This window comes from Helobdella robusta (assembly GCF_000326865.2).
Source record: "Helobdella robusta unplaced genomic scaffold HELROscaffold_17, whole genome shotgun sequence".
Classification (NCBI taxonomy): domain Eukaryota; kingdom Metazoa; phylum Annelida; class Clitellata; order Rhynchobdellida; family Glossiphoniidae; genus Helobdella; species Helobdella robusta.
This window is the reverse complement of record NW_008703942.1, coordinates 2,906,219-2,929,500: the sequence shown is the minus strand read 5'-3', so window position 1 is coordinate 2,929,500 and position 23,282 is coordinate 2,906,219. Positions and strand designations below refer to the sequence as shown.

Here is a 23,282-nt window from a genome sequence, read left to right as displayed (position 1 = left end):
TTTGAATGTAGCTACTTTTGATTGACTTTTTGCTGAACTTAGCATTTGAATGAATGTATATCGTTTCAATCATTTTTAAGTTTATCTAAAAATCATCCTTGTAACATGTTAACAGCATTTAAATCAAGCCAAAATAGCCATAATAAGACAGTCCTTTTTACAAAATTGGTGATCACTGATCAGGTTAGTTGTCATTAAGTTTTGATAACACCAGATGGGGCTCCGACGACTATAATAAGTTCTTTTATTTAACATTCCAATTCCAACCTTATTATTATTATTAATTTCTTCATGATTATAACATGATTTTATTATATATATATATATATATATATATATATATATATATATATATGCATGATTGTAATGCAACTTTGGATTGTATTCGATTAAAGAGCCGATAACCAATACTAATAATTTTAAGTTCTTGCCGATACTAAGATATATAATTTTTGCATTACTTTTATTGTTAGAATCTACTCTTAGTTGCATAACATAGTCCGAAAAACATGCACCAGCGTATGTTAAAGTTTTCTGGCAATGTAGTTTCGCACATGATTAGTAACCAACGACTCAACACCTACCAAAGGATTATGGCGAATGTTGAAAATTCATCGAACGGCTTTTCAAAATCCACCAACCAGTTTACTGCGGGAATTATTGTGATTGGAGACGAAATACTCAAAGGTCAAACCATGGATACCAATTCTGCCTTTTTGACGAAAAAGTTGTTCCATCTCGGAGTGAAAGTTAAGAAAATATCTGTAGTGCCTGACGAACTTAACGCTATATCTGATGAGGTCTAATTTTATATTTATTCAATCAATATAATTAAATTTTTTAATTTAATTATTTCATTTCATTTATGTCTTACTTATGATAATTTATTTATATTTAAATTTAATTAAATAAGATTATTATGCTTAGCTGCTTAGCAGATGCAACTAAAAATTAAAATAAATAATTTATTAGTCAAACAAAATGCCTTTTTGGCATAGGTATATAATATATATATATATTTATTTTATATATTATATATCATACATTATATGACATGTCATATATTAAATGATTTTAATAATTATAAAATAATTATGTAACATATGATATAAATATGATTCACCACTTATTCATTTTTTCATATCAAGCACTATAATGCTAGTTTAGTCATGCACTAATGAATTTCATTTAAATTTAAAATAGATTCTATTTTTGTTAAAGTCAAAATGATTTGTCTATTTGCAAATTTGTAACCAATAAAAATGTGACAATTTAATTTATGATTTTTTTATTTACATTATATGAAATAACAGCTGAATAACTTTTAAAACTAAATTAAAATAAATTCATTTTTAGATAACTGCATTTTCAAGCAAATTCAATTTTGTTATAACGTCTGGTGGCATAGGACCAACACATGACGACCTCACGTTCGAGGGAATTGCAAAGGCTTTTGATGAAAAATTGTATCCCCACCCAGAAATAATCAATGTTTGTAAGAAATTCTTTGGCACAGATGATTTAAAGAACCCGAAATTGAAAATAGCTTATGTCCCTGAATCTGCCAAGTTGTTGTTTGGTTACGATAAAATTAGCCAAAAAGATCTACAGTTTCCTTTGGTTGTAATAAAAAATGTGTACGTTTTTCCTGGAGTACCTCACTTGATGGAGAAAAGTTTTCAAGCGCTGGAAGATCATTTTAGAAATCCTGATGGGAAAAGTTTCAACTCCACAATCTATTTAGATGAAAATGAGTATTCGATAACTCATATAATCAACGAAGCAAATCAGAAGTTTGGATCAAACGTTGCATTAGGGTCCTATCCAAAGTTTCATAATAATTACTATAAAGTCTGCTTAACATTGGAATCACCTAGTAAAGATGACTTAGATAATTGTATGACTTTCTTTCTTAAAAAATTGCAACACTGCCTAGTTACAGATTACGATAGAGATCCAATATTAAATGCTTCTGATAAAGTTTACAACATCTGTCAGAGAATTGTTAGTCACAAATTTGATGCCGAATTTTGTGAAAAACTATCAAATTCATTAAAAATATTAGAAAAATGTTTCAACAGTTATAAATTAGATGAGATATGTGTAGGCTTCAATGGTGGCAAAGACTGCACTGCTCTTCTGCATCTAGTTTATGCTGTTATAATAAAAACACGTGGTGATGTGAGTGAGCTAAATTGCTTGTACATAAGAAGAGGACAACCTTTTCCAGAAGTTGAACACTTCATCAAGAAAACAGTTAAGAAGTACAACATAAAACTTCACACTGTAACTGGGCGCATTAAAGATGCTCTAATCAGTTTCAAATCCGTAAAACCTAATTTCAAAGCAGTTATAATGGGCACTCGCCTTACAGACCCTCACTCCTCTCATCTTCAAGATTTCAGTCCAACAGATGAAGGCTGGCCTGAATACATGCGTGTCCACCCAATTCTTCACTGGACATATGGTGAGCTGTGGTCATTTATTAGGAACTTATCGCTTCCCTACTGCTCCCTCTATGATGTTGGATACTCATCACTTGGTAGCATGGAGAACACCCATCCCAACCCATCACTTCAAAGAACTGACAGCAAAGGAAATATTTCCTACAATAAGGCTTATACGTTAACAGATTTCACATTTGAGCGATCTGGAAGGAATTAATTTTAAAAATCAACATTTTAAAATCATAATTTGTTTGTATTTACCATTAACAATTAATTATATATAATAATTATTATTTGTAATTATATATATATTTTTATTTATTTATATTTAGCAAATAGTTCATTTTCAAATCTTTAATTGTTAGGAAAATTTTTTGGCACTAATGCAATTACAATTTTTCACTATTTTTCATTTACATTTGTTTAGCTATAATCTTGAATTCCATCTTATGTTCGATAAAACAATTTGAATTAGGTGTGTCTTTTGCATTGCGTCACGTAGCAATCACACAAAATAATTAGAAAACAAATTTGAAAAAATTATTTCAATAATTTAAAAACAAACAGCAGTTATCAGATTATTAATCAATGTTTCAAATACAAATACAAAATTTTAAATAAAATTAATTTTCACAATTGAGATTAAGGGTCCTTTGTATATACTGAAAATCGTGCAGTTAATGACATCAGAAACAAGTGGTAGGGTGTTGTCATTTTAAATGCTTGAAATGATGGCAGGTGAGGTGCTCATATGTACCGTTGCATGACAGCGTGCATGCATCTTTCATTCAGAACAATCAACAAAAAGACAATCAAAATTAAAAAAAGTTGTACTGGTGCAATTTTTAAGAACGTTATTACTGTACATAAAAACACAATTTTTCTAATGTTTTGTTCGTAAACAAGAAATGTCGAAAAAAATGAAAAAGTAGAAAAAGCCTGTTGAAAATTTATTTTTGGACAGCCATACATTCAACTTGCTAAGGAACTACTACAATTCACTGTGCCAAACAACCAAATTCTAATTAAACAAATCAATAATGATCTGAACAAAAATTTGATTGAAAATTTCAATGTAGTTCAACGAAATTTTCAAGCTTTGCAGGAACCTCACCCTTGTACTTGATTTTGTGATCTCTGATGACTTTGGACGCTAAGCACTGGAGTGTTGTGTGTTTCAGCAGTGGCACAATGTTGTGCATGTGCAATGATTTCAACATATCCGAAGCTGTTTGTGATCTAAAGTTGGTAGTGCAGATATGTGCCCCGGATTTGAGAAGCAACTCAATAACCTCCCGACTATCAGAGCAAGAAGCCAAGTGTAGTGCTGTGTTTCCTGAATAAAAGATTGTTGCACTCATTATTTATCATCTTTATACTATGGAAAAATTACTGAAGTTTGAAGTACAAAAACAATTATCATGAATTATTAACTTATTACTACTATTATGGCTTCAAGGACAGCAATAAAAACAGTAATATATAGATGAAAAACAACTTACCAAACTTGTCTCTGTCAGAGCAGCTGGCTCCCACTTCCAACAAAACTTTAACAACACACAAATCAGGAAAATTGCAAACAGGGAATCGACCGATGACAGATGTTTCCTTACTGCATGCCAGATGTAACAGTGTGTGGTTTTGTTCATTTCTACATTTCATCCTCACCAACCGGTAGACAGATTTCAAAAAGCTAAACCACCGCTCTTGATCTTTAATTGATGAAAACTTTCTGCATGTTAGTGACATGAGATGAAGGATGATAATCAAGTACCTGTTGAAACTTGTGGTGTCTCGTTCCATTTTGTGCACACTTTCTGATACATTTAACTGTTTCATACCTTTTTCAATTTCATTAATACAGCAATTAAAAACAAACAACAAATCATCCAGAATAGCGAGTGGATTCTTTATTTTTATAAGTTTGTCTGTTGATGTGTCCGTGGTCATGAACGAAAATAATTCTGCGAAAGATAAAAAACTACTTTGAGTGAGTGGGCTAAGGGGTTCTAAATGTTTCTGTTGCATTTCCAGTGCATATCTCCAAAGAGATATGCACCAGATAAAATCACCGGAATCAGCGTAAACAGCTCCTCTGTATCGAATGTAATAAGATGTGTCAGGATGAGTAGGACCCAAAATACGTTCCCTAATCAAAAGTGACTGCATTCTCATTTCATCAGGATCTAAAAGGATATTTTCTAAATCATCTAAAGATTCAACTTCTGTTGTGTTGTTGTATGCAGGCACAAGTGGGTTAGGTGGCTTAGGTTTGTGCAAAACATCTAGCACGTTGTTCCTATATCTTTCTGTGATTGCTATTTTCCAGAATTTGGCAGCACCTAGTAAGTCCCTTTTTTTGTCAACATATGTAGATCCTAAAAGTTCTAAGGCTTCAACCCTGACTTCCCTTGAGCATTCTGGGTGAATTGTGAGATATTCTACAATTTTTGTGTTGCCTGTAACAGCTGCTGCTAATAGTGGGGTCATTCCATAAGCATCTTTTTCCATTTTGGCGCCATGTTTGAACAGAAGTTTCATGATTTCAAGATAGCCTGATTCAGCACAATCATGAAGAGCTGTGTTTCCTAAATAAAAAGTATTTTATTATATATTAAATTATATTTTTTGATTGAACTGTGGTGCTTTATTGAAAATTGACATAAAGTAAAAGCAAATGCGTTATGATACAGATACAAAAGTGAACCATTTCAACAAAAAATCATAATTGTTAGTGTTAAGGAAAGACAACCTTTCAAACTTTTTCTGTTAACATCCACATTTCTCTCAAGAAGAAGTTGAACTATATCAGTATGCCCTTTGTAACAAGAAATCATCAAACAGGTATGGCCATGTCTGTTTGCCATTTCAACATCAGCCTTATTTTCTATTAGGAATTTCACAATTTCATAATGGCCATCAAAACAGGCAGCTCTTAGAGGCGTAGAATTTGTATATGTCGTTTTATTCACTTTGGCCCCAGCTTTTACCAAATACTTTACAATATCAAGATGTCCAGCTGCTGATGCACACCAGAGAGCTGGTGCCCCATCTATGAGTTCGCCATCAAATTGTACAGTACCAACTTGTTCAATGTCGGCCCCACACACCTCAACCAAGTACTCCACGATGGACAGATGCCCATTACGGCATGCCACGATTAACGGTGTTGCCCCATTAAAAACTCCGTTAACCAGCTTTTTGAGCTCCTTCTTCTGAGAAACGTGATTTTCTAATATCGAGCGAATAGTCTGTAAGTTGCCATTGCTAGCAGCATCATATATGGTTGGTTGCTGTTCCATCTTTTTTATTAATAAGCGTTAAATCATATTACAAAGCTTTTTAAAACGTTTTAAACAGTGTAACGAAATAAATCAGCTCACACAAAATTTCGTACAATCAATTAATTTTTTCACACTAATTTTTCACAGCAAGAACAGAGACTGGCTTTTTCAAAGATCCTAGTGCAACGTTTAGAGAGATCACTGACTCAATGTTTTGATAACCATGGCAAGTGATGAGCTCTTAATATTTACTTAACTGTTCTACCGGTTCCATCCTTATATACCATCATTGTCATATTTCTTTTTGGCCATAAAAAACAAGATACACAACTCACATAACTAGAATAAACTAATCGATCAATCTGATCAATCCGTCGGGCTATTTGACATGCTTGGATTGTTGGCTTACGAAATTGCATGGATTTTAATATATACCTACCTATACCCATGGATTTTAACGAGCAACCTATATGAAATATTTGCTTGACTTAATATGCTTAAAACATTGTAGTAATTCTATTTAATTTTATTTAATAGAATTATGTTTTATTAAATTATTTTGTTAATTTGAATATAAAAATTACTTTTGGTCCGGTGAAATCCGGTGGCTTACTAGGATTGAACTATAGCCACCCTTTTTTTACACTATTCGATCATGTTAAAAATTTGTTTGCATATGAAATGAACGGCCTAAATTAATCAAAATTGTAATTTGAACAACTATCTTCATTATATTCAATGAGTATTTTACATTCTGCTGGTGCTCATAAAAATTGGTTGCTGAAATCATACTTTGGCTTACTGCAGTGGTTTACAGGGTTTCATAGAGCTCTTATGATAGCGGTTTTTTGTTCATATGATATGCAAAATATAAATCAATATATTCAATATGTTGTCAATATAATTATAGAAATTGCTTTTGTCCGGTGAAAAAAGTGGCTTACTGAAGCCGTAGGTTGGCTTAATCGGATTTTATTTCAATATCAATCAATCAATCAACCAATTAATCAATCAAACAATATCAATCAACCAACCAACCATCCAACCAACCAATCAATCAACCAACCATTCATTCAATCAACCAATCAACCAACCAATTGACCAATCAATGAACCAAATTGAATGAACCAAAAAAACGAAAAAAAAACAAAATTAAATAAAAAAAAAATTGGCAAGGCTTGTTCAAACACGAACAATCCCTTAACCGTACAGATCTACAAACAATTTCGAGATTTTAGTAAAGAAAGACAAACACAATAGTTGCTTTTATTTGAATTCATTCAAAAATGAAAAGTGACGGTCTATTAAAATTTTAAAAACGTCAATTTTTAAAAAAAATCGTATTTTAAACAAACAAATATAACAAAATATCTACCGATAAAAATAATTATTATCCATTAATATTATTATTTATACACACACTCCTTAGTAGTTCTCGGAGAACGATTCACGTAGCAATAACATTTAATAAGAACAGTTCACGGCATATCACAATGACTAAATCAACATACCAAACTGAAATTATTTATACATGCATATATACAAAGTAAATCAAGAAATATCCAAAAATTATATAACCAAATTAAATAAAACTAGAAACCAGTCAACATTTAATAAATAAATAAATAAATAGACATTATTAAAAAGACTGTTCAAAAAGGTAAAATTTAAGGCGACGACGAGAATAAAATGTAGTTTGTTTTCTTGGTGTGGTGCTGTGAAGCGAAAACAAACAAACACATCACACAAAACTAATAAGAAGTCGCAAAAACATCAGTAAAAACTTATTTAATGTATTATAAGTCTTAACCACAATGCTAACCGTACTAAATTGACGTCATCGAACGAACGCTTTCGAAACGTTCTGATTGGCTGGTTGAATCTGCTATATGGCTTTTTATATAAACATATAATCTAATTAATTATTGTATACATGGATTCTAGTCACTTAATTTATATATATATAATATAATATAAATGCAACAGTAATCAGTGCTATATATGTACGCACGCAGTTCAAATTTTTCGGGGAGAATTCAAAATAGTTTGAGAAATCGACATCATGGATATATCTATGATCGACATTACCGAAAATAATTAAAAATTGAAAAATTGAGTTTCTTTGCATAACCATGCTTCAACCCATAAGAAAGTGTTGTATATTGGTAAATAGGCCTCCCCTTGACACAACTAAACACGATACAAATTATATATTTATCTATATATAAATAACAATGTATATATATATTTTTATGTTCTTTATTTTATAATGCATCCATGGATATAAAATACAGCTCTGTCATACACAGAACTGGTTAAATGTTATCGTTAATCTATACTGATGTTTAAACTTTCGTGCCGTAAAGACTGTAACATATCCATGCCACACGACCTCCACACACCACACGTATTTCGTATGCACCCATCATACGCGATTGGCGTGTGATAGTCTGGTGTGATAGTTTGGCGTGTGATAGTGTTTCGGATGTATTCAAAGCAGTTCATCGCGTCTAACAACGCCAGACAGGCACCTCTACCGATTTAGCTAACTCGTCGACCAGTTATAAACATTTTATAAATGTTTCAGATCAATTTTCAATTATAAAAAAACTGAAATATTTTATAAGTACGTACGCACCATACATATATACACAGCCACTATAAGCCAATGATATATAATGATGTATGTAAAGAAATGTTGACCAGAAGGTTCTACTGCCGAGCCCTAACCTGAGAAACTCGAGACGTGACGACCTAAACATCGGACAAAGCATCGTTTGAAATATCTGTTGCGTCCTGTCAGAAAAATAAGATTCAAACTATGTCATCACTCACCTTGAAAATACTATTTCCTACAACAAAGCCACAAGAGGCATTCGTGGAGGCAAACAATTCAAGTGAGTTGAATGACACCACATATATTTATTATTACTTAGTGAAAAAACTCTAAATCAAGGTTTTGGGATTTTAGTTCGTTTCAAATGTTATTTTATTTGGAATAATTTCACAAAAATATTAATTTAGATTTTCATCTATATTTTAAAATCATTTTTCATTCACGAATTCGATTGTCATTGCAAGTCATGCAAAAAATGCATACTCCGTACGAGCACGCACGCACACGCACTCACACACAACACATTTTTCATCATTTTAGTAAACAAAGAACGCAAAGCAAGAGACCAACACGCAGTAGAGAAACGGAACGAAACGAACACAACGTCCTTTCATGTGACATTAAAATAACACACGAAGAAGACAAAATTGAAAGCGAACATGAATTATTATTAGATCCTTGACCTTACGTAACAACATATATTCAAATATTATTCAATAAAAACATAATTTCCAACTGAAATTGACATAACTTCAAAGACATAAAATATACATGCTTCTTTTTTTTTTACATTCATGTATCACATAATGACGATTCATTAATAATAAATTGAAAATAAACGCCATTAAATTTAAATATTATCAACGGCATAAACGAATAAAAATGCAATAAAAAAAGATGGCCGTTTGATACATATATAAAATACATGTTGGCAGAATAAATAACGAATAGCTTTCTTAATATTGAAACACTTCGTCATGTTAGTAAGCAACCAAATATTATGAAAAGAATTATTATATTAGCCTGATAAGAGAACATTATTAGATTGTCAACAGACGTGCAAATGGTTCATAAATTCATTTATATATAAATAAATGAATATATGTGTGTATGTGTATATAATATAAATAAAATTAATAAATACAACTGAATAGTTTACAAAAAAAAAATAAATATTGTACATACATGTTATAAAAGCAATAAACAGCCAGGTAGTTAAATGTAAAAGCAATAAACAGCCAGGTAGTTAAATGCTAAATTATAGCCAAGTTGTTAAATGCTAAAAACTTTCATAAGTTAATTACGTTCATTAATCAGTTAACTAATGAAACGTAAGTTAAGATGCAGATAGAAACGATCCCTAATATAAAATGATTCACCCGGGAACCAGACGGTTCTCAAATCTCTCGAATGAAGTGGACTGGCAAGCAACGACGTCAGTGTGAAAAAATAAATTAAAACAAAAAGATCAACAAACAAATGAAGGTAGATTTTTTTAACAAAAAAAAAAATTCGCATCATTGGGGAATAATTTAATTTAGTTAGAGTAATTTAAAACGCATAGCAATCACAAACAAAATAAATTGAAAAGAAAGCAAGCCTCATAGTCGAAAATTTATATTGTTTCATTAAATTAAACCACAACAATGTCAAACTATTTATTACTGTCATTATCATAAATCATGGTATAAAAAAACAAAATCGTACATCAAAAGCAGGTTAATGCCAGTGAAACACAGTAAGGTTAGAAAATAATTGAATGAAATATCACAACACAAAGACTAGATCATATATATTTACAGAACACTGTGTGAAAGTGGTTCGTTATTTATTGGTTAAATAATAATGTGTCAATAACTTATGTATGGATGTGTAGATGGTGTTGATTTAAATTTATTCCATAAAATTTTAGCAAATTAGAGAAAAACTGAGAACAATATGTAATAACTCAATAACAAAATGTCAATTGACAAATTTTAACAAATGTAAAAACATCTAAACAGAATAATATAAAAATTTCAACAACATTTTGATGGTGCTTTTTGATTACAGTGAAAACAATTTTTAAAAAAATTAAAACATTGGAGAAAAAAACGTTGTGAATAACTTAAAACAAACATGTTAAGCGCAGAAGAGAGCACGTTTAATATTTGATCCTTAATTACTTATGCATTTATATCTCAGTTCTTTCCTCAGTGTCTAAATATCATGTATGTAAGCTGTAGCAGAAAATATTTAAGGGTCTGTTGGGGAGTGCTTGCATTAGAAATACAACTCCTACGAACGTGATCAGTTTGCTAATGCACAGACAATTTTGATGAGTTGATGATTTAACGTATTTATAACCATAATTTTTCAAATAACTGTGATGGTTATTATAGTAATTATTGTAGTTATAATTGTTTCTATAAAAACTTCCACTGAAATCATAACTTGACCTTGATTGGTAAGGATCAAAAGACATTCTGTCACGCCGACCAGCTGTTGATGAACCAGTTCCATATAGGACTAAGGTCCAGTTTTTTAATGTAGACACACTGTTACCATTGTAAACAGTTAGTTCCCAAGTTGAGCCTAATTTTTCACCCCAGAAATGAGTTGACATGAAAGCCCAATTGGTGAAACCCTCGTTTGATGTGTCTTTGACTCGCCTGTGCAACAAGGTAGTGTTAGTACTCATTCCTGATTTTAAGTCTATTTGAACCTGCCCTCTGTTGGAAGCTGATAAGGTGATGACTGCTTGGACGTGCTCTATGGATGTTATCTTGGGGTTGTTATTGATTTGACAGTTGTCTGTAGACAACTCTAGGCTGATGATGCCATTGACAGGAAGACCCATCTCGTTGCCTCTGTATATGATTTGGCATTTTTTCTGAGGAGGCACATTGGTCCAGTTTCTGCCCATTTCCACCATGGCATATGCATCTAAAAGACCGTATCCAAAATAATGGCTGACCTTTTTACCAGCACCATTAGTTACCCAATCATTACTCTCCAAGTTGGCTGGCCTTGAAGTTGCTACCACCAGATGTTGTATGTCTCGCCAAGTCAAATGATTGTTAGCTTGCAGAACCAAGGCACAAATACCTGCGGCCAAAGGAGCGCTGGCCGATGTTCCTGTGTGACTTTCAGTACATCCTTTTTTGAAGTCAGTAGTGATAATCTTTTTATCTAAATCCTCACCACTACTATAAGTCGTAGCTAAAGTCGAAGAGCAGGCTTCAGAGTACCAGGGAATTTTTCCTCGTTCTGTGGCACTACTGATACTCAAGGTATATATACTGTTTGTATAACCATCACAATTACAACTATCACCAAATTTTCCACCATTTCCAGAAGCCCAAACAAAAATGGAACCAGAATAGTTTCTACCAGTTGTCACACCTTCATAAAGGGCTCTATTAGCTAACATAGCAGGCCCATCTACAGTGATGTATTCATCATCAGGTCCCCATGAAGCACTGTAAATAGAAATATAATTAGGTTTGTAGCTCAATGACTGAGCCTCTACAGCATCTGTAATTTCACCATCTAACATTCTTATTCCACCAATGCTTGCTTCAAATGCAACACCAACACCACATATTTTGTTGTTTGCTGCTGCTGCCACTTCTCCAGCACAACGAGTTCCATGCTTATTTTCATTTGTTTGTTCATAACGAGGTTGCGGGTCATCGTCCTGATTATTAACATCATAGCTTGCTCTGGCATCATAATTTTGTTCAAGATCTGGATGATCTTTTTCAATGCCATCATCGAGAATTGTTACTACAATTCTTTTGCCAGTTATACCACTTTTCCACACAGGCACAACATTCATGTCTATTGCAGACTCCCTATTCAGGTACCAGATTTGAGGCCATTTTGGATCGTTGAAGTGCACATCCCTTTTAACTCGTTTTAGAATTGTTTGCTGCTCAACCCAATTCACTCTGGAATCACGAGCTAATTTAGATTCAAATATCTGTGAAGGCATGATTGATCTTCTTGACAATCTTCTATGTTTGAAAAGATAATAATTTGGCATAATTTCTGTTACAAATTCAAAGCCATTTTTTCGCGCTATGTATTTCGCGACACCCACACCACCTTCAATTTTAACGGCCCATTGATTAGTATATGTTTTAGTAGAGCAATGCAAGGTTGAAAAGCTTAGGATGAAACCAATCAAAGCAACAATTTTTCCAACATTTGCGATCATAATTCAATACATTATCTGGTTGGGAGAATTACAATTTTTTAAACGAAACTCTATAACACAATCATTAATGGATGAAAAAATTTGGTAATTTTAATTCAATTTTTTCTCGCAAACTCGGTTCGTCAATAAAACATTGAGTTAAAATAAAGAAATATCCAAATATAAGCACCGTTTGTTTATTACCACCATGAGAGTGGTTTAACTAAAAATTAATAGTTTAATACAAAAAAAATGTGCTAAAATTTTTTATTTAATTTAAAAATATGCATATAGCATATAATGCCATTGATATATTTATCTATCCATGTATAATACATTATAAAATAATGCATATTTTTAAATTGTTGAAAATTTAATTAAAATTTCAAATTCATTGTTTTAAGCTCTTACTTTTTACTTTTACTTTGTAAACAAAGCATTTTATATGTAAATGCTCTTTCAACAGAGATTGTTGCGTTAGGTATTTTTTTATTTTTTACGAACAAAAATAATTTGGCCATTGTGAATAAAAATATTGCCAGACTGATTTAGTGAGTTCATTGATCTAATTTGTTACGTTTTATTTATGCCTTTTGCTTTTTTAGTAGTAGCTTAGTTTAGTAACTTTTAAGTTTTAGTTTTTAGTTTTAGTAGTTTAGTAATAGTTAGTGATGTTATTACTATTACTCTATTTTTTATCTTTAGTTTAGTAGTTTTTAGTTAGTGTTAGTGGTGATCCTAAGTTAAGTCAAGTATTTAAATCTTCATTTATAAGTGATTTTAGTCATTTTTAGTGCATTAGTAGCCTAGCTGTTTTTATTTTTTAAGTTTTCTTCTATTTAAATAAAAAAACCAAGAGAATTGTTTAGCCTAGTTTAAGGTTAATATTAAAAGCTTTTAAATTTTAAATCAAAATAAAGGTAAAAAATTTGACTTCTCAGGAGATCATCATGGTGTGTGAATACAATGGTAATCTCACTGTGGCCGTTAGGTCGATAATTGTAAAGGCCTGGAAAGAGAGATGGACAGAAGAACAATGGAGTAGGGCCATGCAGTCCTACATGATCTATGTGGAATCTTCTAAAACCTTCAGTCTTACAGGCAAAAAATTAAAATACTAAATTATAAATAAATAAATAATTATTTGTTAATTTGATTTAACATTAACGTTTATAATTTATATTATAAATAAATTAATTTTAATTAAGTTTTTAAGTTGGAGATTTTTTCTGGGATGAAATTTTTATATGGACTTTTGAATACATAAAATGAGGGCAGCTAAATATTTGTTGAAACATCATTTGTTATTGGCCTTATGTTTTATAGCTTCCCATGTTTATGTGACATGAAGAAAAAAAATTAATTTTTTGATGCCGCCTCATCTGCCATTAAATTTGCATACAATGGGAGCAGGATAATTCAAAAACCATTCTATGAAACCAGCTGATTATTATGAATGAAGAACATAATTTAAATCTTTTTAAGCTAGTCTAACTCTATTTTCCTAATCATACCAAAAGCAGGCAAAAAGTTTTCTGGGTAGACCGCAAACGTGGTAATCACAAAACAAAATGCTGCTTATAGAAAAAGAATTGCATGCCTATTTGAATTGCGTGTAGGAAATATTGTCACACGTCTCTTTAATTTTAATTCAGTTAACTTTCTGTGTTTATATAATTATTCATTTTTATATTCTCTAATGAATAGGGTATTTCGGTTTCAACATAGGTAGCCAAACGGCAACCCCCGATCTCGGGGAAAATGTCGTCTAAACATGTGTTGTTATTGTTATATTCTCAACATTTGATGAACGTTTGAAATTTTTTTTAAATTTAATTTTCAGACGTTTTGTTGGAGCAGGTCATGATAAGCTCCTCACCAAATGTTCATATCTTACAATATTTGAAGCATGCACTCTTTAGCAAGGTAATGACTGATTGATTGTTTAAATGATTGGTTTGCTGGCCAGCTGGCTGGCCAGCTAACTGAGTTACTAACTGATTGGTTGGCTGATTGGTTGGCTGGTTGTTTGGTCAGTCAGTTGGTAATTGTTTCAGTTGGAAATATATTGAAACTCACAAACGTTGGTTGGTTCGTATTAAGGATAACTTTTTTACAATAAAGTGTATGGATTGTAGTTAGAAATAATACAGGGAGATGTATTATTCATTCAGATGTTTCTTACAATTATATCTTCATTTTATATTTATTTAAGTTGGATATCACAGCTTGCAACACAATACAATTTTCAGATGGCCACATTTGCTTCTGCGATGAAGAGTGTTGTGGGTTATGAGGATGTCAGTCAAACATTCTGCATCTCAACTCTCTTGAAATTCGTCGAGGAATTATTTCCTCATATTCTGTTAGTTCACAGAAAAATATTTAAATTTATTCATTCATTTCACATACAAGTTTATTTTTATATTTTAAAAAGTAACTTGATGATATTGTTTTTGAGGATCTCAAAATTTTTGCACTTAGTAGCAGCTCACATCCGGTTGACCTCCAGCAAATACCTGACTCCTGGGTTCAACTGCTCACCTGGCTCTACACCATCATATCGAGGACGCTGATTAAGTTATCAACCGATTCTAAGTATTCTCTCGAGATGGCTGCCAGGGTCCTGAAGATGTCGTCTGCACTCCTTGATAAGATTCACAGCAACGAAATCTCTAGGGCCTATGTGGCTCTATCACTCGCTCCTTCTGATAATTGTTAGTTTGGCGGGTTTATTGTTTTTTTTGGAATTATTTGTTTATGGACTTGATATGCGTTTTGTTTCTTAGATTGTCTTCCTCCTAAATATACTCAACATATTCAAGAGATGATGTACTGTTTTATACTTTCTAATAATTTTAAATATTATGGATTAGTAAAAAATTTCAAATGTCACCCATAAAAATAATAATAAACAGCGCCATCCAATCGTAGTCAGAAACTTGAGGCATCAACCAATGAAATTTCTCGATTACTCAGCACACCAACCTATCAGCAACTGAGCGAAGAATTGAAGACTGCCATTTCCAGCTGCCTGAAACATGACTTCAAGTTGTTGACTGCACATTTTATAGAAGTCATTTCAAATTAATCAGTTTGAAAAACATTAAATGCTAACATCTCTTTAGCTGGAAATCGTTCAAATTGTTGCGAAACATTCAAACCCAAACAGTCCCAACTATCCAGTCGGTCCACCGTACATCGTCGACTTCACCCGACAGAATCTAAACGTGTGTGTGAACGTGTTGATCACAATGGAGGCGTATTTGTATAGAGTTAATGATCTCCAGTTGCTGGCTGATAAGTTGATTGCTTTGGAAACTCTGCAGGTTGGTTGGTTTTCGTTGTTGGTTTGGGTTGGCTCTCCAGGTTGAGAGAGTTGGGTTCGTATGTTATTGTTGGAAAGTGTTGGTAAATTGTGTGTTGTACGTGTGTTTTACATGTGTTATAATTATTATGTCATGCATATATTAGACATGTTTATAGAGGCTTTACTAGTTATGCCAGCAGCATGTTAGGTTAAGAAAGACATATTTCTAAGATTATTACACGATCTTTTTTAAAAGCAAGTTAATAAAAATTATTTACACGTCGACTGTACTATATTTCAATTCTTCTTCTGGTTTAAAATGTTCTTTCTTAAATTAACAACAATTCTTTTTATTTTGTTCTTCAACTTTATTAACTTGAATGGTAATTGATTAAATACTTATCATTTGTATAAGTTTTTTCAATGCACTTGTTATAAATTTTAAAAAAATCTTTTTTTGAAAAGGGCCTACCTCGATCCGTTTTGTACTGCGAAATATTGAGGTCGAGTTTTTTGGGCCTATTGGACAATGACGTCATTCCTGAGGACATTAAATGGTCATCGTTTATTTTTCTGAAGGTCAGTCAGTACATTTTTGTGGTCACTTAATTTTATGGTTCTCATATAACAAAGGTGATAATCATTCTTGTTTATGTATCTTGATGTATCTTCCTTACAAATGTTGCATCTCATGACCATCATGCCAACGATAATTAAAAGGATGAAACATGAAATGATTATTAATGCCCCACAGATCCCGCAACTGTTCCAGAAGATGGTAGCAACCAGCAAGAAGGACAGTGAAGACGAACAGAGTGAACTGTACCAAGGCTTGAAACTGCTTCTCGACAGTCAGAGTCTATTCGTCAGCGTCGACTACAAATGCAAATGGTGATTATACTGGTGGTGGTGATGATGATGGTGGTAGTGATGATGATGATGGTGGTGGTGGTGGTGAGGTAATGGTAATGATGGTGAAGAAGAGGAGGGGGAAAACAATGGTGATGGTGATGTCGATGAAGATAGACTTTTCATCAAAACATGACTTAAGGTGCCCTGACTTCACTTCACTTCAAAACTCTCGACTTACACTACTTCGATTCTAAATTAATTTTTATCAATTTATCGTAACAATACGCATTTACAAAATCTTTCATGGACATTCGAACAGCTTGCAAGTAAGGAATTTAAGGACATAACTATTTAGACTGTAATTTATGGAACATCTACTGCTGCTCATACACTTAAGTAGGTTTTTGCTACTTCAGCCATGTGCTTGAATGTGCTTTCAATTTATTTCAAAAATTTTAAAAATATGGAAAACTTCAATCGCATTGCAGTTTTCAGTTTAAAATTCACATTTAAAAACGGTAAGTCGGGTCTTATGTCGTAAACAGGGCGCGAGCGAAAACCTAAAAATTTCGGCAGCGAATCTAAATATTCATGACATGGCATTACTTCACTTGACTTCACTTGACATATCTGAAGTCGACTTTTTGACGGAGACTCTTAGGTCTAGATGAAGATGAAGAAGAAGATGATGATGATGGTAGTGGTAAAAAATTGTTACAATGAAATTGATTATGACTGAAGATTGATGATTAAAATGTTATCATCAGCTTAGTTAATTTTATTGTCAATATATATTTTTTTATTGGTTCATGAATGGAATTATTTTAAATTAATTTGTTTCATATTCACTTAGCTCAAGTAGTTTGCAGAGCCTGCTGAATGAGTTAGTGAGGTATTCACTGCTGAGCGAAGCGTCGTCGAAAGACATCATTTTTAGAAGGTGTGGCATGTCTTTGTTTCAGGAGTATTTTCTGTGTGTTCTGAAACGATTTTTAAATTATATCCTATTTATTATTTTTACTCTTGTTTCTGTTTCATAAGAATTTTGAAAACCGATTTTTTTATTAACCAGACAGAAAGATTGGAATGCATCTTCATGCAACACCATCATCCAATCTCTAACAAACGAAGCGCTCTTCTTGATACAGAAGGCAGAACCAACTGCCACGACCATACTGAAGGTCGGTTGGTTGGCTAACAGTTTATCTAAGCATCTAAAAGCATCATGCTAATTTTTTTCTGCGTAGATCACCGATTAATATTTTAAAAATTTTGTTTAAGACTGAAACTCTTCATTCTTATTTGTAACAAATTTGTAATAAAACAGATTATTATTACATGCATAATTTACAATTGACGCGAACCAGTCTTTGGACATAACGAAGAACCAGGACCTGCTGCTGAATGTGATGACTCAGATGATGTCTGGCAAAAGTTTTGAACTTATTTCCTCGGCTGCTGGTGCCATTGGCAAACTTCAGAATTTCGTCATGAAGCTCATAATGTTAGCTTAGTTCTTTTTTTATTTGTAGTTTTTCGTTTTCAGTTAAACTGTTTAAACGTTGTTCAGATAATTTAATGTTGTTAATAAATGTAAGCTCATATTTAAAACCAAAAATATTTAGAAGTTGATTATACACAAAAGCGCGTTTATAGTGATAACTTTCTATTTTATTTTTATTAGAAAATCAATATAGGATGATAATTTTTATATGTTTGGTCCAAATTAAATATAGTTCCCTCCTTCTATCTCCACACATACAATCCATGCCATCTCATCCCCACAACCATGCATCGACGTACATTTACCGCTCCATTTCAGCGTAAACGAGTCATCGAAGACAGCAACAGGTGAGACAGGTAAGAACTCTCAAACAAGAGCTGCTCTCTTCGACATTTCATTCCTTATGCTCTGCCACATTGTCCAATTTTTCGGCATAGAGGTAGTTTTATGTTTGTGCTTGCTTGTTTAGTCGTTAATGTCACTACGACTACTTTCTAATTTTATGAAATACTTCTTTAGTAAATTTCTACGAGAAACAGCTTGCGTACAATAGCTACGCAGACGTGTACTAATAAGAATGTACAGAGATGTATGCATTTGCTGGCACAATCGTAAGCTTATTTACTCAACCTTTTACACGTGCGCACGCATTTAATCTTTAACACACTTGATCTTCACACACACCCTACTACATATCGTCAGATCATATCTTCATGTCCTGAAGGCAGCAATTCATTCTTCTTTCAATGGGCCACAAGATGTCTACCAGACAAACATGACCAGTTCAAGTTAAGCAGCCTGCAAATGAATTCTGATCCATTCAAAGTTGAGTTTGTATTGTCTCAACTGACTGGTCCAGAGTTTAAGACTAGGTAGGTTTTTTCATTTATGTCGCATTATATGGTCATGCTTTAACAACTCAGCCACAAAACGTTCATATCAATCATATCAATTAATCACCTTCATTTGTTCATGCATTTTCATAATGATGATACACACACGCATGTACAGATACACTCAAGCGCATGCACACAAACATTTAATGTACACACAAACACACACACACAGTCTTGTAAAGTGGAATGAGATGTGCTGCAACAGCCCACAAGCCATTCAGGAAAGCCTCGTTCTTTGGGAGTACAACATTATTGATGATGAGCTTATGAGGGTGAGGATGGAATGATGATGATGATGATGATGATGATAGGATGATTAGCATGGTGATGGTTAGTGTACATTAACTTAGGAATAGGATTGAAGCATTTGTAAAGATTATTTAAGATCTACAATTTTCAAATTTATAATCACATTCACACCATTTATATCCTCATTTTTGATTGTAGCAAATTCTGGACTCTGCAAAAGGCACAATGTGCTGTTTGATGGTGGTCATTGCCACCTGGCTCTGCTCTCTCTACAACGTCAGCGGCGAAGATAGGCAGCAGAGATGCTGCAAAATGTTGGCTCAATTGTTGCAGCCTCGAAACCCATCAGACTCCGTTGTGAATTTTTCCGAGAGGTCAGTTAACATCGGTCTCATTGGTCTGTTTTAATTATTTCAACTGTTTCAGATTATTTCACGTTATTTACACAGAGAATATTTTTCAGAATAATTATGTTACAATCCATCGCATTACAGAAATCAACTTGCCAAAGAGTTTGTTTACTACGTAGCTGATCTAACCCTGCCGCCGTCAGCGCTCAGCAACATCGCCAACATGTTGCAACAGAAACAACAACTCAACGGCAACACTACACTTCCCAATCACCAACCGCCATTTGGCAAAAGATTTTTGTTGCAGCAGACTCAACCGCAGCAATACTCGCACACCATATTTACACTGAAAGAAAAAATTCTAGCCTGCCATGAACTGCCTAAATTGTTTAGCCAAACTTTGAACTCTGCTTATCGCAAAAATTCGATTGGAGTTCGAGACCTGTTGCATTTGAAAGAAATTTATCGTGTAGCTGGTTCTCAATGGTTCATCACTCAAATGGTTAAGGTTGTATTAGTTGCAAATTTTTATTCAGATCATTTTTGTTTTAGAATTTTATCTCTGTAGTTAGCTCTAAATATTTTATTAGAAATATTTCGTTAATCAACTTTTTTCGATTGTAGGACATAACAAAACTGGATAAGCCTGAAGATGTGGAAAGGCTTGTATGTCTCTACCATTCCCTCTGCCACTTAGATATGAAATCCCTGACAGTCAACTTAATTGACAAGGTCATCCCTAATATAATGACGTCATCATGTCATTTGAAGTCCTTGATGGATCCTTGGGGCACGGGTATCGCAAAGTTGTGCACACTCAATGTGGCCACTCTTTACAAGATGGCCACACGTAAAGGTGCAGCAGTTTTTAATGTTCGATTCAACGCTACTTGTAATGACTTTTGTTGTTAAATTTGTGGTTGTTTTTATTTTCGTACTCCTTGCATATCGCCTGGCATCTCTTGATTAATGAATTTTTCGTTTTCTTGAAATTTTGTTTCTTATCTTACTTACTTATTTTTAGTTGGTGTGACGGACGGAGATAGCAGTGGCAGCAATGATAAGAAAAGACCCTGGAATGACAGCACGGTTGGTTGCCCTCTTCTGATTAATGTCGCGTTTCTTCTTATCAACTGTATTTGCTACATATTCTCAACCTATTTTGTTTGCCACTAATTATTGCTATACGCTAACAAATGACAGTCAGATGACAACATGGAAACTCCCAGCAAGATAAAAAAAGAAGCAGCTTCTCAGGATGTTAACAATAAAAACTACAGTAGCAATGCTGGCGCCGGTTTCAATGCATTGAGTTTGACAGATGATTTCCTCTTTTCGGGCTAGTCATCACTTTTTTTATTTATAAAAAGTATCGCAACATGTTAATGTATATTTATTCAATCGTTCATTCATTTATTAATTCATTTATTAATTCATTTATTCATTCATTCATCTATCGTTCGCCACTATGACCCAACAGACCAAAGAGAAATAACTCCAATGAACGATTCACCGCCGTCATCGTCTACTTCCCCCTCCTCATCGTTCCTGGATGACCTGTCCGATTCATTAGGTCAGTTAGGGAGATGTATTTTAAGCCTACATACCTTTGTATGTGCTACGTCGCATTATCATTCTTCGTTGTTGCAAATATAAATTAAAGGGCTTTTAACGAGATGTAACCTCATCTCGAGTGCCAACTAAAGAGAGCTAGAAACTTACCGTCCTGAATATTAATATAATACAAAACAATACAACACGCTGCCAATCCTCTTTCGGCTGTCAACACATTAGAACTTTATAAATGCTTCTTCAACAAGTGTTAAATGCATTCAATCAAAAAGATAGGTTAGGTCGTAAAACTGAATACAACTAGTAACACTACCTTATTCAAAGACATACATCTCGCACAGTTTTACAGTAAAGTTGATGACTTGTTTCACTTGAAACTTGAGCTAATGCGTTTTAGAAGGATAAGATTATCCGAATTCATTGGCAGCTCTTACTTATTTGCATATACCCTTTTAAAAATCTCGTGGCAACATCCTCCAAATCAGGCCTGCCTTAATATTTTTCTACTCGAAGAACAAATTTAAATTTGTCAAATTTTCATCTCGTTTCTTCACCTAATATTTTCTTTTCTATTCACTCAAAAGTATCTCAGTCTGGTCTTTTTTGTCTACATCAAGTTTTTCTTGCACGCATATCAAGCCATGTTAAATGCAAAACATCAGCAATAACACGATCATCACCACCAACAACAGCTTGCATGTTCCTGATGTTCCAACCATGCGTGACGGGCACCTTGATATGTCCACGAACCGGTTTCGCGCTGGCATTCATTAAAGAATCCTTGAAACTTGACAGGGATTGTGCGCAGTTCATCCTACATAACCTGCCTTCGTCCATGGTTAGCTGACTGAAGTGGTAAATGGCGGATAGATGGTTGAAAAATAATGATACCGTTGATGGTGATAACGATTATTAAATTAATCCTGATGATGACGCTGACGATGACGTAACAGGTTCCGCAGCTGATGAGGTACTTAAATTCAGACATCACACCTCACCACATCTTCACAATGGTCAAACGGGATTCACCTAGTTGGAAGTACACAATCTCCAGGGCTCTCCATAATTACTCACATTACAAACAACAAGTGGACATTTAATTTTTTTGATCATTTATTTATCTATTTTTCCCATAATCTTCATCATTACAAAGACCCTTGCATAGTTCATAACAATATAATAATAACAATAATAATCCTTTCGACATTATTACAATTCTTAAAACTGCATATAAATGTACAATTAAATAAATTATGATTACATAAATAACAACAGCAACTGCAATTGTAAGGAAAAAAAGAAGGTAGTTGATGACAGAGCAAAAGAGAATGCAACTGACTAAACAGAAATAAAGATCACAACATTGCATTGTACCATTTTGCTTCTGTTTATACAATTCATCATGTTCATGTGTAGATAATAATAAATGTAACAATTTCTTAAGAATCTCCTTCCAAGAACACATTTACAAATAATAATTCATGCAAATACTTCTTTCATACATACATACATTCATTCATTCACTCATTCATTCATACATTCATTCATTCATTCATTCATATCTTTATGAGTCTTTAAATAAATTTCAAAATTTTTAAAATTCAAGTACACTTAAAATTGATGAAACGTGATGTGAGAACGATGATGATGACAATTGTAGTAAAGATGAAAATGTTGATAGTTTTTTTTCCTGAAAAATACAATGATGATAATGATGTGGTGGCAATGATGATGATGATGTGGTGGCAATGACGATGATGATGATGTACTGAATGATGATAATGAGATGACATGAAATTGAGATTTACAATTGATAAGTGGTGGTGTTGTTGCCAATTTGATTGTTAGCCAAGCCGTAGTCATGGTATTGTATGATGGTGGTGAAGATAATTATGACGACGGTGGTGCCGATAACCAGTAGCATATGTTGGTGAAGAAATTATGGGAATGTAAAATATCTGTTTGACGTGCTTGCTATAATTAATTGAATAATTAACAAACATGCAATTATGAAAAAAATT

The 23,282-nt window shown here is 33.1% G+C and overlaps 4 protein-coding genes across 4 annotated transcripts; 2 read left to right on the top strand and 2 right to left on the bottom strand.

The window, feature by feature from the left end:
- Nucleotides 1-593: 593 nt before the first annotated feature.
- On the top strand, nucleotides 594-2,664 carry HELRODRAFT_76281 (hypothetical protein; the record flags this gene model as incomplete). Its single annotated transcript, XM_009016124.1, has 2 exons — nucleotides 594-800; nucleotides 1,357-2,664. The coding sequence occupies 2 exons, from the start codon at nucleotides 594-596 to the stop codon at nucleotides 2,662-2,664; spliced, it is 1,515 nt and encodes a 504-aa protein (XP_009014372.1).
- Nucleotides 2,665-3,517: 853 nt separating this feature from the next.
- HELRODRAFT_170308 (hypothetical protein) lies at nucleotides 3,518-4,958 on the bottom strand (the record flags this gene model as incomplete). The annotated part of the gene is made up of 2 exons (XM_009016123.1): nucleotides 3,518-3,783; nucleotides 3,950-4,958. 2 exons carry the CDS (start codon nucleotides 4,956-4,958, stop codon nucleotides 3,518-3,520), a joined length of 1,275 nt encoding a protein of 424 aa, XP_009014371.1.
- Nucleotides 4,959-10,554: 5,596 nt separating this feature from the next.
- On the bottom strand, nucleotides 10,555-12,549 carry HELRODRAFT_170307 (hypothetical protein; the record flags this gene model as incomplete). The annotated part of the gene is made up of 1 exon (XM_009016122.1): nucleotides 10,555-12,549. The coding sequence occupies one exon, from the start codon at nucleotides 12,547-12,549 to the stop codon at nucleotides 10,555-10,557; it is 1,995 nt and encodes a 664-aa protein (XP_009014370.1).
- Nucleotides 12,550-13,478: 929 nt separating this feature from the next.
- On the top strand, nucleotides 13,479-22,861 carry HELRODRAFT_191032 (hypothetical protein; the record flags this gene model as incomplete). The annotated part of the gene is made up of 23 exons (XM_009016121.1): nucleotides 13,479-13,620; nucleotides 14,372-14,454; nucleotides 14,781-14,893; nucleotides 15,013-15,245; nucleotides 15,447-15,579; nucleotides 15,701-15,857; nucleotides 16,304-16,417; nucleotides 16,593-16,729; nucleotides 17,544-17,630; nucleotides 17,763-17,871; nucleotides 18,058-18,194; nucleotides 18,513-18,633; nucleotides 18,897-19,066; nucleotides 19,263-19,362; nucleotides 19,538-19,713; nucleotides 19,834-20,197; nucleotides 20,314-20,545; nucleotides 20,714-20,778; nucleotides 20,893-21,028; nucleotides 21,170-21,262; nucleotides 21,954-22,099; nucleotides 22,215-22,349; nucleotides 22,537-22,861. The coding sequence occupies 23 exons, from the start codon at nucleotides 13,479-13,481 to the stop codon at nucleotides 22,549-22,551; spliced, it is 3,198 nt and encodes a 1,065-aa protein (XP_009014369.1). The 3' UTR covers nucleotides 22,552-22,861.
- Nucleotides 22,862-23,282: the final 421 nt, after the last annotated feature.